Here is a 20175-nt window from a genome sequence, read left to right as displayed (position 1 = left end):
ATCCACGCCACGCCGCCACCACGCACACACGTTCACACGCAGCTAGCTGTAAATAGCTATGCATGCATGAGAGTCCGAACGAGTTGGCTGAGTTGACTGTGTAAAACTAGGCACGTCGAAGTACTAGTAAGTCAGAAAAGTCGCCTTTCACTCGATACGAACCAGGGCTCCAGTAGTGCTGAAGCGAATCTGTAAAGAACCAAACATGGGAGTAAGTATGAATTATTTTTATTCTAACCTACTGCTATAGCCATAGCCAGACGATTCCTCTTACGACCAGCCGCAGCCAGGATCACTAATAATTTTAGCGGTCATATTATGCTGGAGTTTGAGAGACAGGCAATCCGAGACTCGAGAGACCAGCTGCTAGCAGTAGCAGCACCAACAACAACAACGTTAGTGTAGTAGAGGACTAAGTTAAGGGTAGAAATCCTCTTTGTAATCACGATGAATGTAATGCAAATCATATCTCACACAGCTAGCAGTTCTGTAGCACGTTCTAGTCAACACTTCGGTAGGTGAAAGCAAGCATTAGCTAATTTATGTCTACATGGTCTACACTCACTGCACATTGCATAATCAAATCATGATCATGTTGTGTCTTGTTGTGTCTAACGTTTCACAGTATTGCTCATCATAAAAATAAAGTATTTGTATTGGTGCATGACTGGAGACAGCTCGACAGTGGGCCTGCAATAAACTTTGGAGACTGACACACCTCTTCTACAATCCTTCCTTAAAGCCTAAAGGACAAGTTCACCTTCATTAACATAAGGATTGAGAGAGTGTAGCAATATTAGTAGAACACAACATTGAAAGTTTGAGGAAAATCAGACAATCCGTTCAAAAGTTATGAATTTTTGAAGTTTTTGTGCAGTCACCGCTGGATGAGAAGACTACTGCAGTGTATGATGTCACATGCGTACAACAATAAAAGGAAAATATAAAGAGAATTTCACAAAATTTCATCTTATGAAAACAGTACACATTCCCTTGACTCGTTACTGACATACTATGTTATGGGTAATATTATTCCTATTGCCTTTTTTACAGGCTTTAGAAAGAGGCAATTCAAGTGCTCTAGTTTTATTATGCAAAAAAAGTGAAAATATGTTGGATTTTCTTTATACTGTTGTACTCAAATGACATCACGAGCCTTAGTAGTCTCCTCATCCAGCGGTTCCAACACAAAAGTTTTACAAATTCTTTTGCATCGATTGTCCAATTTTCCTCAAACTTTCACTGATGTGTTCTACTATTCATGCTGCATTCTCTTAATCCTGATGTTAATGAAGGTGAACTTGTCCTTTAATTTGGAGTCACTCGTAGCTAGTTATCGGTTATGTTCTTGTGTAAACCCACAATACAACATTTATGTATTTTTACTTTTTAACACATTCTACTGTGCACAGGTCGACACTGGCACAATGCAGAAAATTATGAGGCCTAATCCTACATTCTCTTGTACTGTAAACATCAAAATTTTTGTGTTATTCATATTTTGCCCTGAGTGACTCAAAAACATATTTGCCGGTTCTTGATTTCGTGGTACGCAATCGTCAACTCATTCAGAATGTGAGGAGAAAATTTTAAAGATATTTTCATTGGTTTTTAGCTCACCTGAAGCAAAGGCTCAAGTGAGCTATTGCGATTGTTCTTCGTCCGTCGTCAGTCCGTCGTGCTTAAACTTTTTACATTTTCATCTTCTTCTTGAAAACCCCAAGACCGATTTTCACCAAACTTGGCAGGTAGCATCCCTAGGGGGTTAAGATCTCAATTTGTGAAAATGGGCACTATGCCCCACCCAGGGGACCCCCAGGGGGGCCCAAACCACCCAAAATTAAGGAATCTTTGAAAATCTTCTCTAGAACCAGAAGTGATAGAGCTACGTTGATACTATGAGTTAGTACATTAATGACTGTACTCCAACTGTAGTTCCAAGTTTGTTCATGCCAGATCCAGGGGTGTCCCCCTTTGGGTGGGGAGGTCCAAATGCTAAATGGGGCCTAAATTGTACATTTTCATCTTCTTGAAAACCTTGTGATGCATTTTTGCCAAACTAGGCAGGTAGCATCCCTAGGGAGTTAGGATCTCAATTTGTAAAAATGGGCACCATGCCCCACCCAGGGGGCCCCCAGGGGGCCCAACCCCCCCCCCCAAAAAAAAAAAAAAAATTAAGGTGTCTTTAAAAATCTTTTTCTCTAGAACCAGAAATGATAGAGCTAAGTTAATACTATGAGTTAGTACATCAATGACTGTAGTTTCAAGTTTGTTCATGGCGGAATCGGGGGGTGCCCCCCTTGGGACCCAGGCAAGGGGTGTGTGGATGGGTCCTGATGGGGCCTAAATTGTACATTTTCATCTTTTTCTTGAAAACCTCGTGATGGATTTTCACCAAACTTGGCAGGTAGCATCCCTAAGGGCATAGCATCTTAATTTGTTCAAATGGGCACCGTGTCCCACCTGGAGGGCCCCAAGGGACCCAAGCCTCCCAAAATTAAGGAATCTTTAATAATCTTCTTTTGAACCAGAAGTGATAGAGCTAAGTCGTATACTATGAGTTACACGTACATTAATGACTGTAGTTTCAAGTTTGAGGATGTAGCAGATCCAGGGATGCCCTCCTTGCAGACAGGGGGAGGGGTGGGGAGGTCCAAATAGTTTTCATCTTCTTCTTGAAAACCTCATAATGGATGTTCACCAAATTTGGCAGGTAGCATCCCTAGGGGGTTATGATCTCAATTTGTTAAAATGGGCACCATGCTACACCCAGGGAGGCCCCAGGGGAGCCCCAATCCCCCCAAATTTAGGAATTTTTAAAAAGTGCTCTTCTCTAGAATCAGAAGTAATAGAGCTAAAGTTGATACTATGATTTGGGGGAGGGGGCCCGAATTTGGACCCTAATTATACATTTTCATCTTCTACTTGAGAATGCCTGGTCAAATTTTGATAGAGCTGTGTGTAATTTAGATTAGTGACTGCGTGAAAGGTGAACCTGTTATACTCAAGTGAGCGCTAGACCCGCGGGTCTCTTGTTTAATTTTGCGCTGGCCAGAACTAGTGCAAAATACGCATAAATTAATGTATTGCAAAAAATTTTTGCGTCTACAGTAGGCCTAATAGCCTCATTAGTATGTCACCTTTCTTTCAGCCAATCTCTCTCCTATATTAAGTGTCCTAGAAAAAAATAAAGAGAAACTGATTCCATGATAATGATGCCAGTTTTTGCCAGTAAAGTGTTGGAATGGATGCACTAAGAACAAATCATGGGTCAATCACTTGGAATTTATTTTGTTCTCTACACACTAGACAGCCATTCAGTTCGTTTCTCAATGGTCATAATTCTTGATGGGGAAAGATATGTCATCCACTAAATTTTATATGATTTTACCATACCACTGCACACAACCTTACATGTATCTTGTTAGGCAGATCTGATGTACATGGATGCACACACGCACACATATTTGGCAATTCTGCCAAATAGCCCTGCGTGAGCTAACACAAGAATGGGGTAGTGTAGAGTGGAATGGCAAAATTAAGCGGGAGTGACGTAAAGAATTTTATCTTTTCTGAGATTGAGTTAGATTATAGGCCTATGTTCAAATGATGAAAAATAACTTCTTTGCTGTCTGGTGATTAGATAGATAGAGACCTGCAGAATATAACCCACAACTGGTATCATTTAATAATAGAAAGCCATCATTTTTTTATTTAGTGGTCTGTTTTTCTTCTTTTTTCTTATTGAAATTCAGCGTAAAAGTGCAAAGGGCAAGGAGAGGAAGCAGAAGCGGAAAGAGGTAAGATGAAGAACTGGATCCTTCTTTTTATAACCTCATAAAGACAAGCTGATATTGCTATAATAGACATTTCCCATCGACACCTGCCTGAGACTTTGAGTACATTGTACTAGTATACACTGGACTTTTCTTCAGGTGGTTAATGGAAGGAATTCATGTACCATGGAGCTAATTCCATGCATGAACATTAATGCAAGTCACCAAAATTGAATAAGTGTTTTAATGCACCAATTTGTAAAAAAAAAAAAAAAAAAACTTATTTCTCTATTTCATGTGCTGTAAAGCAAGATATTTTTGCAGCATGAAATTTTCACGAATTGGAACCAATGGCCTTTTTTCATGGCATAAAATTTTTGTGAATTGCCACTCAATGCCATTCAATGCGTATAGTGCAGACAAGAACTTTTGTGTACATTTTTGCAAATCTTGGCTCTTGCAAAATTCACGAAATTATAATGCATGCGATCATTTGTGATTTCGTTTGACATTACCCATCCCCAGTGGCGGATCCAGAGGGGCGCGCACTGGGTGGGCGTCCCCTCTTTATTTTTATTAACCCATTGAGGACGGTTTGATTTTGCTACAACACACATTTCCCATATACACCTGCCTGAATATACCTGGAACTTGTCGCCAATGGGTTAAAGCAAGAGAAATAAAGAGAAAAAATGGGGGGGGGGGGGGGGGAATGTGCCCAGCCCCCCCCCCCCCAAATTTTTGGAAAGGCGCCTCCCCTTCACAGAATTCCTGAATTTGCCCCTGCATCCGTTCAGACACTGCCCATCAGTATATTAAACTGCAATCAATAAAAATAAGTGCTCCAATCATCAACAAACTGTTTAATGTTTGCCTACTTTTCCAAAGATACATTAAACTTGACCAAAGCAAATATTACATGACGGTACCCAGGGCAAGGCGTGCCTAATCATATTGTGATTTCTCTTGGTCATATTAGGAGCAAGCCAAGTTTGCAGCAGCGAGGGTTCTTGTCGATGCGGCTAATCAACTTGATGATCCGATGGAGAGCTTGGCACCGCCATTCAAGAAATATGAACAGAATGGGTGAGGTTTTTAATCAAGCTAAATTCTCTTCTTTTTTTGTGTGTGGCTATTTACTCGTGTTTGATGGTAGCATTGATGGCAGCATCAACAGTGATAGCTGGGTCCTTGTTGAAGATATGAAAGTCAGCCAGATGTCATGCATTTTGATATTAACTTGGGTATCTCTGCACTGAGCTACAAAATACCGCAAGAGGAAATTATTGATAAACATATACTAATGGTGAAGAATTCTCATGTGTGCAACAAAATGAATACAAATGAAAAACAGTGGAGAGGTAGATGACAAGTTTAGTGAAATGATACCATGACCAAAGAATGTGTAATATACTGCTATATAAGTACAAATTTCCTTTTTCCCAATCACAAAAATCATTAATTTTTGGTCACTATGATCTCTGTTTGTGTGTGTGTGTATGTGTGTGTGTGTTTTAATTTTTGGTCACTATGATCTCTGTTTGTTTGTGTGTGTGTGTGTGTGTTTGTGTGTGTGTGGGTATTGAAAACTTGTAAAGTTAGGTACTAACTTTTGATGTTTCCTCAGGCTGTCGGTATCCATAGAGAGCAAGAAAGTGGCAGATCTGGAGAAGGATGTTACAGACTGGATATTCAACCTAACCAAGGCCAATATGCAGTCATAGTAAGTCTTCTTCCACTAAATACAGCTGTCAGCCTGGTCAAACAGTAAGAACAACTCTAACTAGAGAAGCACTCTGAGAGCGCAGACCTCCGCCAAGTATGCAGCTCATTTCCACCGTCCCACTGGTCTTGTTATGTACTTCCATAGAGATATAGTTATTTCCACCCATACGTACTTCGTGTGCTGAGAGTCGCCCGATTTCCCAATATAGAAGCCTTTGTTACGTCATAAACCCTCAGCTGCGCAGCGCGCCTCGGCCTAGCAGAAACTAGAGCACGCACCTTAGAGCGCGCATGCAAACCTCAAGTACGCGCAGCCTGAGCTCCCAAGTTCATTGACCCTACCTGCCAAAATATCAAAATCCTTCATAAATTACCCAAAAATTCTCGGATCACTACCAAAAGTTAATCGTTTCTTACTTCTGTCATTCTAAACCTTTCCTGCAAGTTTTATCCCAATCCGTTGACTACTTTTTGAGTTATTTTGCACATGGACAAATGAACTAACTAACTAACAAACAAACAAACCAATGGTAACGAAAACATAACTTCCCCCCTTGGCGGAGGTAATAACTTAATTCCAACTCTTAGCATTTTTAAATATTTTGTGATCTTTTATTATTAGGGATAAATGTGTCATGTTAGTTGTTCTGTACACCAGTACTCTTGAGTCATGATGTGCTACAACAAGCGTGAATGAGAAAAGGTGCTGTACATTTCTTTGTATCTAGACCTGTGAGCATACTATCCAAAAACTCTTACGCATCTTAAATTGCCACAAGCAGGTTGTCATTCAATATAGAGCAGCTTCTTTCTCCATGTAATAACTATTATTTTCAAAAGGTCTGAAGTTGTGACCTTTTAGGACACAAATAGATGACGAAACTTTCTGCATATTCTTTCCTTTGAGAAACGTATGGTCTTCACAACTTTGCACCTGGAAGTGCCTGCAATTGAAAAATAACTTCAGTAAAAACCAAAGGTGATGAGAAAGCTCTTTTTTTTCCATCCGCTTGCTCCAGTGACCTCTTGTTACCAGAGTTTGATATGACATAATGTGACAGTTTGAGTTTTTGATCTTGCTATCCGATCTCTGCCTGCCCCATCCACAGTTACGAGTCCAGTGAATGGGGATGGAAGGAGCGAGAAAAGAAGGAGGAGTTGATGGATGAGCAAGCCCGCTATCTGGTCGCCAGGACGGTTGACGACGGCAAGCTGGTTGGATTCTGCCATTTCAGATTTGATATGGACTATGAGGATGAGGTTATCTACTGGTGAGAGACCGAAAATATCCTAATTTTTTTCTTTCGGTTAGATTGTATGAAATTTGTCAAGACAAAAAACGTCATGTAATTGATAAGCAAGTGCCTTAAAATCATCATATACATATTCATGGTTTGCATTACGTATGGGATGATAAACTTCCAGAATCCGATAATAATTCTTCGTTACCACTGTCATGAATTTGCTCATATTTGCTTTTGTGATTGGTAATATCTATGGACGAAATGGTATGTGATAGAAATGATAACTTACAGTGAGTTATACCAAAACAGTGAAAGCCAAGCTTGTAATTCTCATTGCAACATTATCTCACCTTTTTTTTTTCCGATAGGAAATTTCATGTCGCAAATTGAAATATGTAGATCTTACCAAATGCATGTAAAAGTAGCAGACTGCTTTCAAATAACACTAAAAATTCCAAATGCATTGTGGGAATCAAGAGGCTGAATATCTCTTTATCATAATCAGAAATTGTGATACCATCTTTACTGGGGATGTTACCTGTTCTACATCCATGGACGTAAAGCTGTATATTGAATCTATGTGTTGTATTGCCATGGGAAGGCAATCAATTTTTTTTGCCATTTATTTTTATGGGTATGATTTTTTAATTCGAACTTGTAAGACAATTTCACAAGTACTGAATGTGCTCCATTATAATAGAATGCAGGGATCACGTATCAAATCAAAACAATTAAAATCAAACATTTACAGAGCATCTCTGTGTGGGTGAAATAACTTTTCAAGTTTCAGCGTGTTTGAATAGAGATTGCTGTGCATTTCCTCCCTGTTTCACAGATTGTTTCCGATTTGCAAATCTTTCAGAATATCGAAACATTTTTTCATTCTTGGATTGACAAACCTTAGAAATAATGAACCACATTTCACTCTCGCACCACGTATTCTTTCTGGAGTATATGAGTGGCCCTGAAAAGGGCCTACCCAATCCCCAATTCCCTTGAGAACAGTGAGAACATGCTTGCCGAAATGTCCGGAATTGGGTAGGCCCTTTTCAGGGCCACTCAGGTGCACCGTGAAGCCTTCTACCACCCGAAACGAATGAGATGGCACAGCATTTAAAATTGATTTTTGGAGTATATGATAAGCATTGAATAAACAGCATACAATATATGCATAGCTTGCATGTCTTCATCACATATTGTATTTTTGTGGTTATAAAGAAATTTCAATATAAGTGATAACGAGAGAAACCTGCCAGTCCCAAAGAATTTGTTTTAAGGGGAGTGCACTGTACGGGTGTTTCTGTCCCTGAATGAGAACACTAACACAGATGGTTCACCCTTTAGATGTGAATCTTGATATTACATCACTTTTATCAGCTCTCTTATCTTTTTGCCTTTCTCCTTTTTGTCCGTCATGGTTCCAGCTACGAAATCCAGCTTACAAAAGACGTAAGAAGGAAAGGACTGGGCAAGCGTCTTATGCAAATCCTTGAACTCCTTGCATTCAGGTCAGTTTTGATATTGGAAAAAAAAAGAAGAATATCACTAACAGCAATCTTTGCATTAAGATGATCTTTTAATATATCACAGGAAAGATTTATGCCAAAGAGAACAAAACTGCATATAAAAGTAAGTATAGCAAATTCGAGCATAGATGTTAATTCCTTTTTTCCATATTTCTATGTGCCAGTTACGTAGACTTCCATTTTATATCAAAATTTAAAATGGAATTCTGGAAGAAAAAAAAAAAACCCTCAAAATGAAGAATAGAAGATTGAGAATTGCTTCAGACACACTAAAGGTGTACAAAATGTGATTATTTTACCATAGTTTGGAAACGAAAATCTTTTGATGATATCAGGGTAAGCTATATCCATACTATTAAGCAGTTACTTTCACCTTAAACTCTTCTTTGATAGTCGAGTGTCACATTAAATAACTTTACTGAAATGGGACAGTTTTGTTCATGGTTTTTGTTGTTCATAAACAAATGAATTCATGTGTATGTGATCTTATCTCTGTGCCTTTCAAAGTCATTTGAAGTTATAACTTGAGTGTACCTTGATGATAAATGAGACCTTCGGATGATTTTCAGATTTTTGCATTTGAACAACTAGTAATTAGTTGTACTGATGACAGAGTTTCAGAATTTATGATAACTGGGATGAAGAATAAGAATATTTTCAAAATTTAGAACAAATTGCAATGAGCAAGGATGATGACATGGCAGAGTCACCATAAGTATGCATGAGTTTGGGCTCAAGGAAGCAGAACAAAAGATGAAGGCATGCATAGATTATACACAGGTGAACTTGCAAGCAAGCGATATTGTAATGGAATTACTCTGCTACATTTCTGAAATTATGTGAACCTCCTATGTTATCATCCTTGTTCAGTGTAATTTGCTTAAGGTTTTTCAAAGTATTTCTCTGATCAAGAACCACAATAGATTCCACAAATCTATACATGAGTTCTCGATTTATGTACTACATGATGTGAAATTATGAAAATCATCTGGAAATGTCCCTTTAAATCAATGATGCTGTTTTCCTCCAGGACACAAATGAAGAAAGTAATGATCACAGTCTTCAAGAACAACACAGCTGCAGCAAATTTCTTCACCAAAGTTATGAAGTAAGTTCATGGATGAACATCCCTTGTTTCCTTGATCTCTTGTTAGGAATTTCACTCTTACATTGCTCAGATAATTTCTGTGCTTGTCATGCATATTCTGTGTCATTTACAGCTATTGGTATGCATGGAATTATCCAAGGCTGCACACTGGCACCAGTCCAGACCGGTAAAATTCACTGTCGACAAGTAACTACTAGTACTCAAGAATACTGGTCTGACATGACCAGTAAAAAAAAAAATAATAAATAAAAAAAAAGAAAGAAAAAAATCTTTGTCTGAGCAAATCGAAAAAAGGACAAGTTTGATGAAGGGAAGGTTGAAAGACAATTACATTCTTTCACAAGTGATAAGGAAGTGATCATATCAGATTTTGCTGTCCCATTGGCGTCCAAACAGTCCTACATTTTGTTCAATGCATGAGGCTGAATGAGAGGGAAGTTTGACACATGCGCCATGCCAGCCAGGCCAAGCTTGTGGAGATTTCCATGAAAACAGAGTCAATCAATAAATGTTGCCTGCCTGACAAATGAATGCGTGTACAAAGTATGTTCATGCATTCCTTCACTCCCCATCAGATCATAAACCACATGTAAATTGCGTGGGGCCCCTATCCCAGGGAATAGGCTATATGCTTTACAAGTCTTGGTCCCCCCCCCCTTTTTTTTTTTTCAGACGTGTACAGTAAGTTTTAGGTTTGGACCAGTGAAAATGGAAAAACTGGGTACATACTACAGTTCGACCTCGATTATCCGGCCTCCTTTTATCTGGAAATCTCTATTATCCAGACGCGTTCACGCAGTGAAGGACTTTTTTATACCCCCGCCAAACGAAGTTTGAAGGGGGTATATAGGAATCAGCGGACGGTCGGGCGGTCGGTCCGTTGCAAATCTTGCGTCGCGAACTACTTCCTCAGTTTTCAACCGATTCCCATAAAACTTGGCACAGATGTGTGCCTTGGGTTGTAGATGTGCAAGACATATTTTTTGACAGTACCCAAAAGTACGTTGCCATGGTAACGGCATATTATGGGCAAAAATGGGTACAAATCTTGCGTCGCGAACTCCTCCCACAGTTTTTGTTCAATTTTTATGAAATTAGGTACAGATGTTCATCTGAATATGTTAATGTGCAAGACACATATTTCCGCAGTGGCAAAAAGTGCGTTGCCATGGTAACGGCATGTTATTGGTAAAATATAGGGCAAAATGCTTCATGGCAAAACTGCTTCATCAGTGTTCTTCCAATTCTCATGGAATTCATATTGAATGTTTGTCTTAGGATATAGGTCAGCATGACACATTTCTTGACAGTGACAAAAAGTATGTTGCCATGGTAACAGCTCACATATTATGAGCCAAAATGATGGAAAATTTTGTGTTGCAAACTACTTCCTCAGTTTTTGCCCAATTTCCATGAAACTTGGTACAGATGTGTGCCTTTGGTTGTAGATGTGCAAGACGCATTTGTTGACAGTACCCGAAAGTACGTTGCCATGGTAACGGCATATTAATGGCAGAAGATCAAGGAAAGATCTTGCGGATTTAACTACTTCCTCAGTTTTTTGACCAAAGCTTATGAAATGTGGCACACACCTTGATCTTGGTGGGAAGATGTGGAAGACATATTTTTCGGACGTGTCGGAAGCTGCGTTGCCATGGTAACGGCATATAAATGGCAGAAGATCAAGGAAAGATCTTGCGGATTGAACTACTTCCTCTGTATTCGACTGAAGCTCATGAAATGTGGCACACACATTGGTCTTGGTGGGAAGATGTGCAAGACATATTTTTTGGACGTGTCGGAAGCTGCGTTTCCATGGTAACGGCATATTAATGGTGGAAGATCAAGGAAAGATCTTGTGGATTGAACTACTTCCTCAGTTTTTGACAAAAGCTTATGAAATGTGGCACACACAATAGTCTTGGTGGGAAGATGTGCAAGACATATTTTTCGGACGTGTCGGAAGCTGCGTTGCCATGGTAACGGTATTTAAATGGCAGAAGATCAAGGAAAGATCATTCCTTGGGTAAGACTGTCGTCACGGGGCGGGGGTATTAATCACCTTCAGTGATATTTCTAGTTTTTCATCCAAAAATTGAGAAAAAACAGTGACTTTAAACTCAATTAAAATTTCTACAAAACTCACATGATTTACCTACAATATTCCCGACAGAACTAACATAAATTCACACCGCATTATCATTGTAAAAGTGAGCAGTCATGATCTATAAAAATATACTTTATTTTTGTGAAGGAAGGACTACAATTTTGCGCAGATGGCAGGCTAGCATAGATTACACCACCATTGCGGGGTACGCTTCCTGCCTAGCTGCCAGTGCACTGGGACGGCAGCTTGGACAGCAGCTATATACATTAACGTTGTGTCTCCCATCCGGCCAATTCGCTCACCCGGATGAGCGCCGGTCCCGACATGGCCGGATAATCGAGGTCGAACTGTAGTCCGACAGGGACTTGTCGGACCAATGGAAAATGTTGGTTAGTGTGCATAGCCCCCAATTATCACTTGAAACAAACAATTTCCAAGTTTTCCATATGCAAACATCACAATTTACCTGCCAATAGTTACCTGTATGCATTTTGCTCTGTATTCATGCCAAACTGGTTGTCAAAGCTGACAGACATGTCTGTACACTTGAATAAGTAGCTGGCTGTTAACTTTCCTATAGGGAAATGTGTTCTTTACTGTGAATTAAGCGATAGCCGCAACGTCTTCCTGTTTTACTGAACATAAATTTCATTTGTTATGCCTCCGCCACGAAGTGGTGCTGGAGGCATTATGTTTTGGGGTTGTCCATCCGTCCATCCGTCCGTAATGAATTTTGTGGACAGCAGAACTAAAAAACCTTTTGAGGTATCCTAATGAAACTTGGCATGTATGTGTATTAGGGGGTGAAGTTGTGCCTATCAACTTTTGGGTGCACATGCTCAAGGTCAAAAGGTCAAGGTCAAATATGTAAAATGTTACTAATTCCACCATATCTATGCAATGCCTGAAGATATTTTCTGTAAACTTAGTGTATACATGTATTACCCAATTAAGATTCTCTGGTGAAAGTTTTGGGTCATGAGGTCAAAGGTCAAAAGGTCAAGTGAAAATATTGAAATTTCACTTTTTTCTCTGTACCTTGGAAATTGTTCAAGATATCTTCATGGAACGTAGTATATATACATGTACTGACTGGCAGTGATTATCTGGAGAATTTAGGGTTCATGGGTCAAAGGTCAGGGGTCAAAAGTCAAGGGCAACACTTCAAAATGTTACTATTTCCCTCATATTTATGCAATGCCAGCAGGATTATTATTATTATTATTTTTTTTTTTACACTTGGTGTATGCATGTATAACCTAATAGAGATTCTCTGGAAACTTTTTTTTTTTTTTTTGTCTCAAAGGTCAAAAGGTCAAAGATCAAGGGAAAGTGCTGAACTAAATTTTTCCTCCATATCTCGGAAGTGGCTCAAGTTACCTTGAAACTTACTACATATGCATGTTTTGCCTTGATTATCCCGTGAATTTTAGGGTCAAAGGCCAGATGAAAATGGTAACAATGTACTTTTCAATACAGAAGTTGCACTTTTTCTCCATACCTTGAAAATTACTCAATGCATAAACTTATGAATGGGTCAAAGTCAAGTTAAAGTCCTTAAATCCCCAAATACATGCTCTCCCATTCATCCAGTTAAACCTAGGTCAAGGAAGGTGAACATTCAACACATTTGTGACAAACTTGTCATTTTAATATTTTGCCAATTTTGTGAAAATGTAATCACACATTGTCCACATGTAATATAGACCTATTAGGAGTATCATGCATTATGGCTGAGGCATACCAGTAGCCTTAGCGACATTTCTAGTTGAAATTCTATTTCAGATAATAAGTACTGTTTTGAGTGACCTAGTTACAGACGAAGAGTTAGATTGATTGATCTTTCCTTATACAGCAGGACCTCGATTATCTGACCATCGATTATGCAGATTATCTGTTATCTGTACATCAACGTGCTGACACTTTTATGTTTTCATGTATTTTTTTACCAAATCTCACTCAAAACAAACACAACCATTATTGTGCAAATATGCAATACACATTTCCAATCATCACGGGACTGTAACTTTTAAGTCAGTTCATGAGACGATGTCAAAGACTGGTGCTGCTCTTGTCACTAGCACTGAGTGCACGGCAGTGGTTACAGTACAATGCAGTGGCAGTATTAGACAAGTTGCAATATTGATATCATGTCAGTCGGTATCAATCAAACAAACAATGCATGAAGGGATATCTTACTTGTATTTCATTTTATTTCCGTATCATTTTCTTAAATATGCTTTATGACAATGCCATGCAGATAATCATATTATTGATTGAATTGGTATTAACATGTGTATATATCCCTAGCATGATATGCTAGAAAGTGCTGTATTTGAGCTTATATCTCTTATCCGGCCAGATTGATTATCCAGACACCCATAGGTCCCCACGTGGCCAGATAATCCAGGTCCTACTGTACGTGTCATCAATACTTAAGAAACAAAGACTATGATGAAGATGGACCACTTTTGTCACTCGGTCCTTGCACTCGAGGAAAAAAAAAAATAACAAAAATGAGGATAACAGGCAACAATTTGTAATCTGTCCTTCCACCCTGTTTTCATGATAGGTATGAGATTGACGAGACCTCTCCAAGTATATACGACCCCATGAGTGACGAGGACTACGAGATCATGAGCAAAGAGGTCACCACAAAGAAGTCAGCTCCTGGTCCAAGAACCTTTAAATGTCGGGCTAGTCCATCAAGTCCATGTTGTGTTAAGTGTACTTAGCTATGAAGTCATCAGAGGACATACTGTGAAATCATAAATTTTTGCATTCATGAAACTTTTGCGAATTTCGTGAGGAGCCAAGATTGGCAAAAGTTCAAAAAAAAAAAAGGTTTGTCTTCACGTCATGCATTGAGTACCAGTGGTGATTTGCAAACGTTTCATGCCACGGAATAGGCTAGGGATTCCAATTTGCGAAAGTTGCATGTATGTGGTTTTACGGTATTCTCCGTGGGGAAGCTGCATAGCTTTGATTGGGAAAAAAAAAATCCCAAGCTGCATTTGTCATTCTTGCATGTGAGACGTTTCCAGACTTCTGTCCAAGAGTGTGTTTGATACAGACATTTTGGTCTTCCATTCTTCCATTGGTTGGTATATCAGCAAATGTACCAAAACATGGATGATGAAAAATGGGGGGGGGGGGGGACAGAGCCAAGCTTTGAGAAGATTTTCTGAAGCCAAAGTTAATAATGTTGTATATAAGGCATTGGAAGACTTCTCTTTAAAAGTTTGCTTGAGGCAGAACAATTTTGTCATCATCCATGTATTGACATATATCTGCAGGTATACTATAAGGAGAGAAACTGTGCTTGCAGTGTGAATGCCAGTACAAGTTTCACACGCAGGTGGTACTTTCTCAGTATCTTGTGAAATGCTAGCCTCCTTCAATTCACAAAAAATTGTAGACCATAAGGGGTAATTTTTGTGATGTCCTCTAAAGTTTGAAAATTGAGGAAGCTGTTTGAGTGTGCTTTTGGAATTTCATTATGGTTGCACAAGAAAAAGAAAAAAAGAAAGATGCTTGGGTAATACAAGCACCTGTTTTTGTACCCTAAAAAGTCATTCATACTGCATATATTCAAAATACTTCAGTCAATCTTAGCCAGGGATTGATTGTTTATATTGACAAAATATGTGATCGGTTCAAATTCATCTGTCAAATATTTATAGAAATGAGAAGTCATAGTGCAGTTCAATCTACAGAGTATACACTGACTTTCTTAGTTAATTTTATAGTGTTCTCCAATTTAATTTATTGACAGGACTTTTACTGAAAATGGCTCAGGAATCAAAATTTAGTCTGCAGTTTGTTATACGGGAAACTCAAACATGTAGCTCACTTGTTATGTAGCATTATAAGCACGATACATTGTAATGAACATTGTAAGAGAGGCACAATGTGCATTTTCGCCTTACATGTATCATGAACAAGACCTTGAAGCCTTGTTCAAACTTTTGATCTATGACACATGTTCTTGTATAAAACAGTCCATCTTAGTTCACGCTATAACCTCAAATAGTGTGTACCTCTTTTTTTTTCCATTTCTCAAAGTTTATCACTTTTTTCATTCGTAGAGACTTATCTTGTGGTGTGTTTTCTTAAGAATCTTTACTACACAATATAGAAAGAATGCTTGTTACTGTGGTATTACACATTCTGGATCATGTCCATAACTCAATAGCCATTGCTTGAAATGAAGTCAAATTTGGTTAATGAATGCAAAATATGTTTTGTTACAGGGGCTTAGTATTGGGTCACATCTAAAACAGGCTGGGTTCAGTGTAAATTTCCCATCCTTGGCATTACAAATTCTACTTAGGAAACTTTCATCAAGTGTGTATACACTGTAACAGTTTATTGATATTAGTCATGGATCCATTTTGTCGAAGGTCAAAGGTCAGCAGTCAAGAACAAATTCTTAGGGTATACTTTGTGTTAGGTATTTTCTGATTTTATTGTTTTGTTTTTTTTAAATGAGAAGTCAAACACTCCACTTGAACAGGCCAGCTATGGTTGGCTAAGCACCACAACGAAGATTGTAGGGTTGGTTTGTGAGTAATACTCAAAACATCAAAGGTTGAGTTTATGCATGTGGCAGAATATGTATGTAATCAATATCTACCAGTAGACAAGTGTAACATGCTAAGAATTGGTCAATGAAATGAGGGCAATTAACATTCCCATTGACACTGAGGCTCGTTTCTTGACAATGAGGTGTGAAATTTCTTTGTTGATTGTCATTCAGAGGATGTATTTAGTAGCGTTATTCTGTCCTGTTGTGGTTTTGCAGACAGTTGCAAAATTGACTACAGAGATTCATACTGACATACACATATCTCATAGTTGAGATTGTTTGATTTCATCAGGGGCAAGGTGGAAAAGATTGAACAGTTATCTGAATCTCTTCGTTAGAATAGTTACCCATGCCAAGTGACAGCTACATCTGTGCCATATTTCGTGTTTTGCTTAAAAGCTCATTTTCAAAGATGTTCCTGATGTACACTGAAAATGTCAAATACAACTGTAGTTTGTTTAACAGAGAAAGTCACCTCCATGTTCAGGTTGACCAAATAAAATCAGTGGAACCTCGTTATAACAATACTGAATGAAGCGAAATACCTGTTTTAAAGAGGTAATTTTACATGCCCAAATTCATTTTATATTTTGTTTTTATTTGTTATATAACATTACCCAATGTAATTCAGAAATTTCAGGTCCAAGCAGCTTGTTGCATGGGGTTCCTCTTAAGTGACTTGAAAAATTATTTGCTGATATCAAGATATGTGTGTATGTGTAAGGCTTGTTATTTTCTTTGTATATGTGAGACTAGTGTTTCTTCAAAAACAGTATTAATTTGAATGAATCTGTTTAGAAAATGAAATTCAATGTTCTAGATACTGTTTTCCTCTAATGTCTTCAGGAATTGTTTTCGTTTTAGTTTAGCTTAAGAAAAAAATATCAAAAACTTCCAAAGAAGTCATGCAAAGGTGAAATGAAAACGTTGTAATGCTACTGAAACAGTGAAAGAAACATAGCTGCAGCAAATTACTTCAGATTTACGTACATCAAGGAGGTATACCTCCTTGTGTACATCATGTGGTGACTTCATATGTACATAGTCCTTCACTTGAATGAAAATACACTACTTTTTCCTCTTAAACAGTGGTCTCTGACTGTAAGACTTCCTTTTGATGTTGTTGTGAATTTTAAGGTCTATTGCTTGCACTGCACACTTTTAAGTGATCATGGTATTGAGTCTTGTTCATAAGTCATTTGTTGATAAGGATAAGGGTTTTAAGTTGCCACTAAACACATAGTGTTCGAGACAACTTAATGCCCTTCTCACTCTCAACAGACGAAGTGGTCCCTAAAGTTGGTGTAAACACAAAATTCAATTAAATGTATGCCCATATATATGTATATGTCTATAATCAATAGCAGGTGGACAGAAAATTTCTTTGGAAACTTACACTAGACACCAAATGTTAATTTTCAATATATATATATATATATATATATATATATTTCATTTTTTTATTATTATTTTTTTTTTGCATCTTGCCCCATTGTCAAAGAGATTAACAGGCTGAGAGAGAATAATGATAATCATTGTAATATATATCACCAGTGGTTGGTGTACACCGTAAGTTTCCGGAATAATTTTTCTGTTCCGCTGGTAATATTTTTGACCAGCACGTAGACAAAAGATTCCTTGAACACACACACACACACACACACACACACACACACGATATATATATATATATATATATATATATATATATATATATATATATATATATATATATATATATGTATATATGTATATGTAGGAATTATATCAGAGCTCAACACTGACTTTTTTCACTGGAGATGTTGTCCAAAATAAATGGAAATATAAAATATTTGGATTTTTGGAAATTTGGTGGCCCAACAACAATTTTAGTGGCCCTGTGCCACCAATAATGCTGACCCCTGTACACACACACACACACACACATATGTGTGTATATATATATGTGCGTGTATATATATATATATATATATATGAAGAGTTTGTTTGCAAAAACCGATAAGTCCATATTTGCCAAATGGAGATATTTGTGATTAAAGGTCAAGAAAAATAAAGAGAATAATAAGAAAATTTTTGCTTCTTTTGACCATAACTTCAAAAATGTACCTGTATATGGAGTGACCAATGTATCATTTAAAAGGTATTATTTTGTACTTTATGACAGACATCGTACTTCAAAATCTTCAAAAATGGACTTATCGGTTTTTGCAAACAAACTCTTTATATATATATATATATATATATATATATATATATATATATATATATATATATATATATATATATATATATATATATATATATATATATATATATATATATATATATATCACTGTGTATGTGTGCTCTACCCCATCCCAGAACAACAAACTGAGACTGGACTCTAAGGCAATGTCAAACTACTATCACAATTTACCCATATGTAAATATACATTGTATATTATAACTATTGGAACAAGTTCACGCGGTTGAATGCAGGTTCATCCATATTTATTGCAACTCTGAGTTTCATGCAACCTCAATGATTGCACCTCATGGAGGTTGCATGAAACTCGGAGTTGCAATAAATACGGATGAACCTGCAGTCAACCGCGTGAACTTGTTCCTATACTTCTGTCTAAAGCTCTTCCTTTGAGGATATCGAGCACTCTTCATAGTAGGATAGAATCACCAAGTGTATACATATGAGGAGTTTGTTCGCAAAAACCAATAAGTCCATGTTTGCCAAATGGAGATATTTGCGATTAAAGGTCAATGAAAAAGAGAATAAGAAAATTTTTGCTTCTTTTGACCATAACTTCAAAAATGTACCTTTATATGTAGTGACCAATATATCATTGAAAAGGTATCATTTTGTACTTTATGACAGAGACCGTACTTCAAATTCTTCAAAAATGGACTTATCGGTTTTTGTGAACAAACTCTTCATTTATATATATATATATATATATATATATATATATATATATATATATATATATATATACATACATATATATATATATACATACATATATATATATATATATATATATATATTTATTTATTCATTTATTTATCTATTATCATACATAGTACATGTAGCAGGCCTTTAATATCCGCAGTCACGGTCCACATAATACAGATCTTTTCCATTAAGCAAGATGTCTGTGGGAATAAATGATCGTTTTTCCCAATCTCACATTCACAACAGTCATGCATAAACACGGAAATACACACAAAATGCCCTTTTGTTTGATGTGACAGATCTTTGTGAAAGTCCACGACATCGTAAATAGGTAATACATGTACGTTACAATATGATGATAAGATAAATTTCGTGGATCTCAAGCTTTATAGTTCAAATAAGAGAACATCATTTACCGGTGCAGTAATTATTATTGTATTATTGAAAAACGGCAAAAGTGTAATTAAACGAATACAATGTAGAACATTGAGGTTAAGCAGGGAGCTGTAGATATGGAGCATTAAATAATTTCACTCCTGCAGTGTCATATTCAACACAATCTAGAAGTGGTTACAGAACTGCTACGTCAGTGATATATCATAAGGACAATTAAAGTGCTCTCACAGCAGAAAAGACCACATCTGCAGCCCTGCTGCAGTTATGGTTTCGATTATCTCTTTCAATGTGCTGGCAACAATGAATGTGTGTGCTTTACATCGAGAAACAAACCAAATGCAGTGTTAAAAAAAAAAAAAAAACGCTTATAGGAAAACAAAGCCCAAAGAGCAATGTGGATTTAGTGAAAGCAGCAACATTATAGAACACATCAGGAACGTTTGAGGAAAATCGGACAATCAATGCAAAAGTCATGAATTTTTAAAGTTTTGGTGTTATAATGACTGGATAAGGAGAATATTAAAGTTTATGATGTCATTATTGTGTGGACAACAATACAAAGAATATAAAGAAGACTTCTTCAAAAATTATTTTTTCATGAAAATTACGCATTCCATCAATTTGTTACTGACATAATATGTTAAGGGTAAAATCATTCCCCCTGCTTTCTGAAAGAGGTTAATCAACCAAGTGCTCTTTCATTAAATGGACTGTACAGTACTGGTTGAGGTGGGGATTCATGTTTTGAACATTCCTAA

The 20175-nt window shown here is 37.3% G+C and overlaps 1 protein-coding gene across 2 annotated transcripts; it reads left to right on the top strand.

Moving 5' to 3' along the window:
* Positions 1-95: 95 nt before the first annotated feature.
* Positions 96-14469, top strand: LOC140231090 (N-alpha-acetyltransferase 40-like). Of its 2 annotated transcripts, none has more exons than XM_072311245.1 (8): positions 96-211; positions 3756-3800; positions 4756-4862; positions 5404-5499; positions 6611-6772; positions 8170-8253; positions 9302-9379; positions 14059-14469. In XM_072311245.1, exons 1-8 carry the CDS (start codon positions 206-208, stop codon positions 14219-14221), a joined length of 741 nt encoding a protein of 246 aa, XP_072167346.1. In that variant the 5' UTR covers positions 96-205; the 3' UTR covers positions 14222-14469. The 2 variants fall into 2 exon arrangements, with proteins under 2 accessions (XP_072167346.1, XP_072167353.1); XM_072311252.1 differs by lacking the exon at positions 96-211 and adding an exon at positions 478-514.
* The last annotated feature ends 5706 nt before the right edge of the window (positions 14470-20175 follow it).

This window comes from Diadema setosum, chromosome 1 (assembly GCF_964275005.1).
Source record: "Diadema setosum chromosome 1, eeDiaSeto1, whole genome shotgun sequence".
NCBI classification, from domain to species: domain Eukaryota; kingdom Metazoa; phylum Echinodermata; class Echinoidea; order Diadematoida; family Diadematidae; genus Diadema; species Diadema setosum.
Note: the sequence above shows the minus strand (reverse complement) of the source record. Positions and strands in the feature narration are given on the sequence as shown.

Excerpts from the sequence above, each read along its gene's own strand:
- LOC140231090 (XM_072311245.1), top strand. Across the intron at positions 3,801-4,755 it reads GGAAGCAGAAGCGGAAAGAG|GAGCAAGCCAAGTTTGCAGC; the intron begins GTAAGATGAAGA and ends TGGTCATATTAG. Across the intron at positions 6,773-8,169 it reads GAGGATGAGGTTATCTACTG|CTACGAAATCCAGCTTACAA; the intron begins GTGAGAGACCGA and ends TCATGGTTCCAG.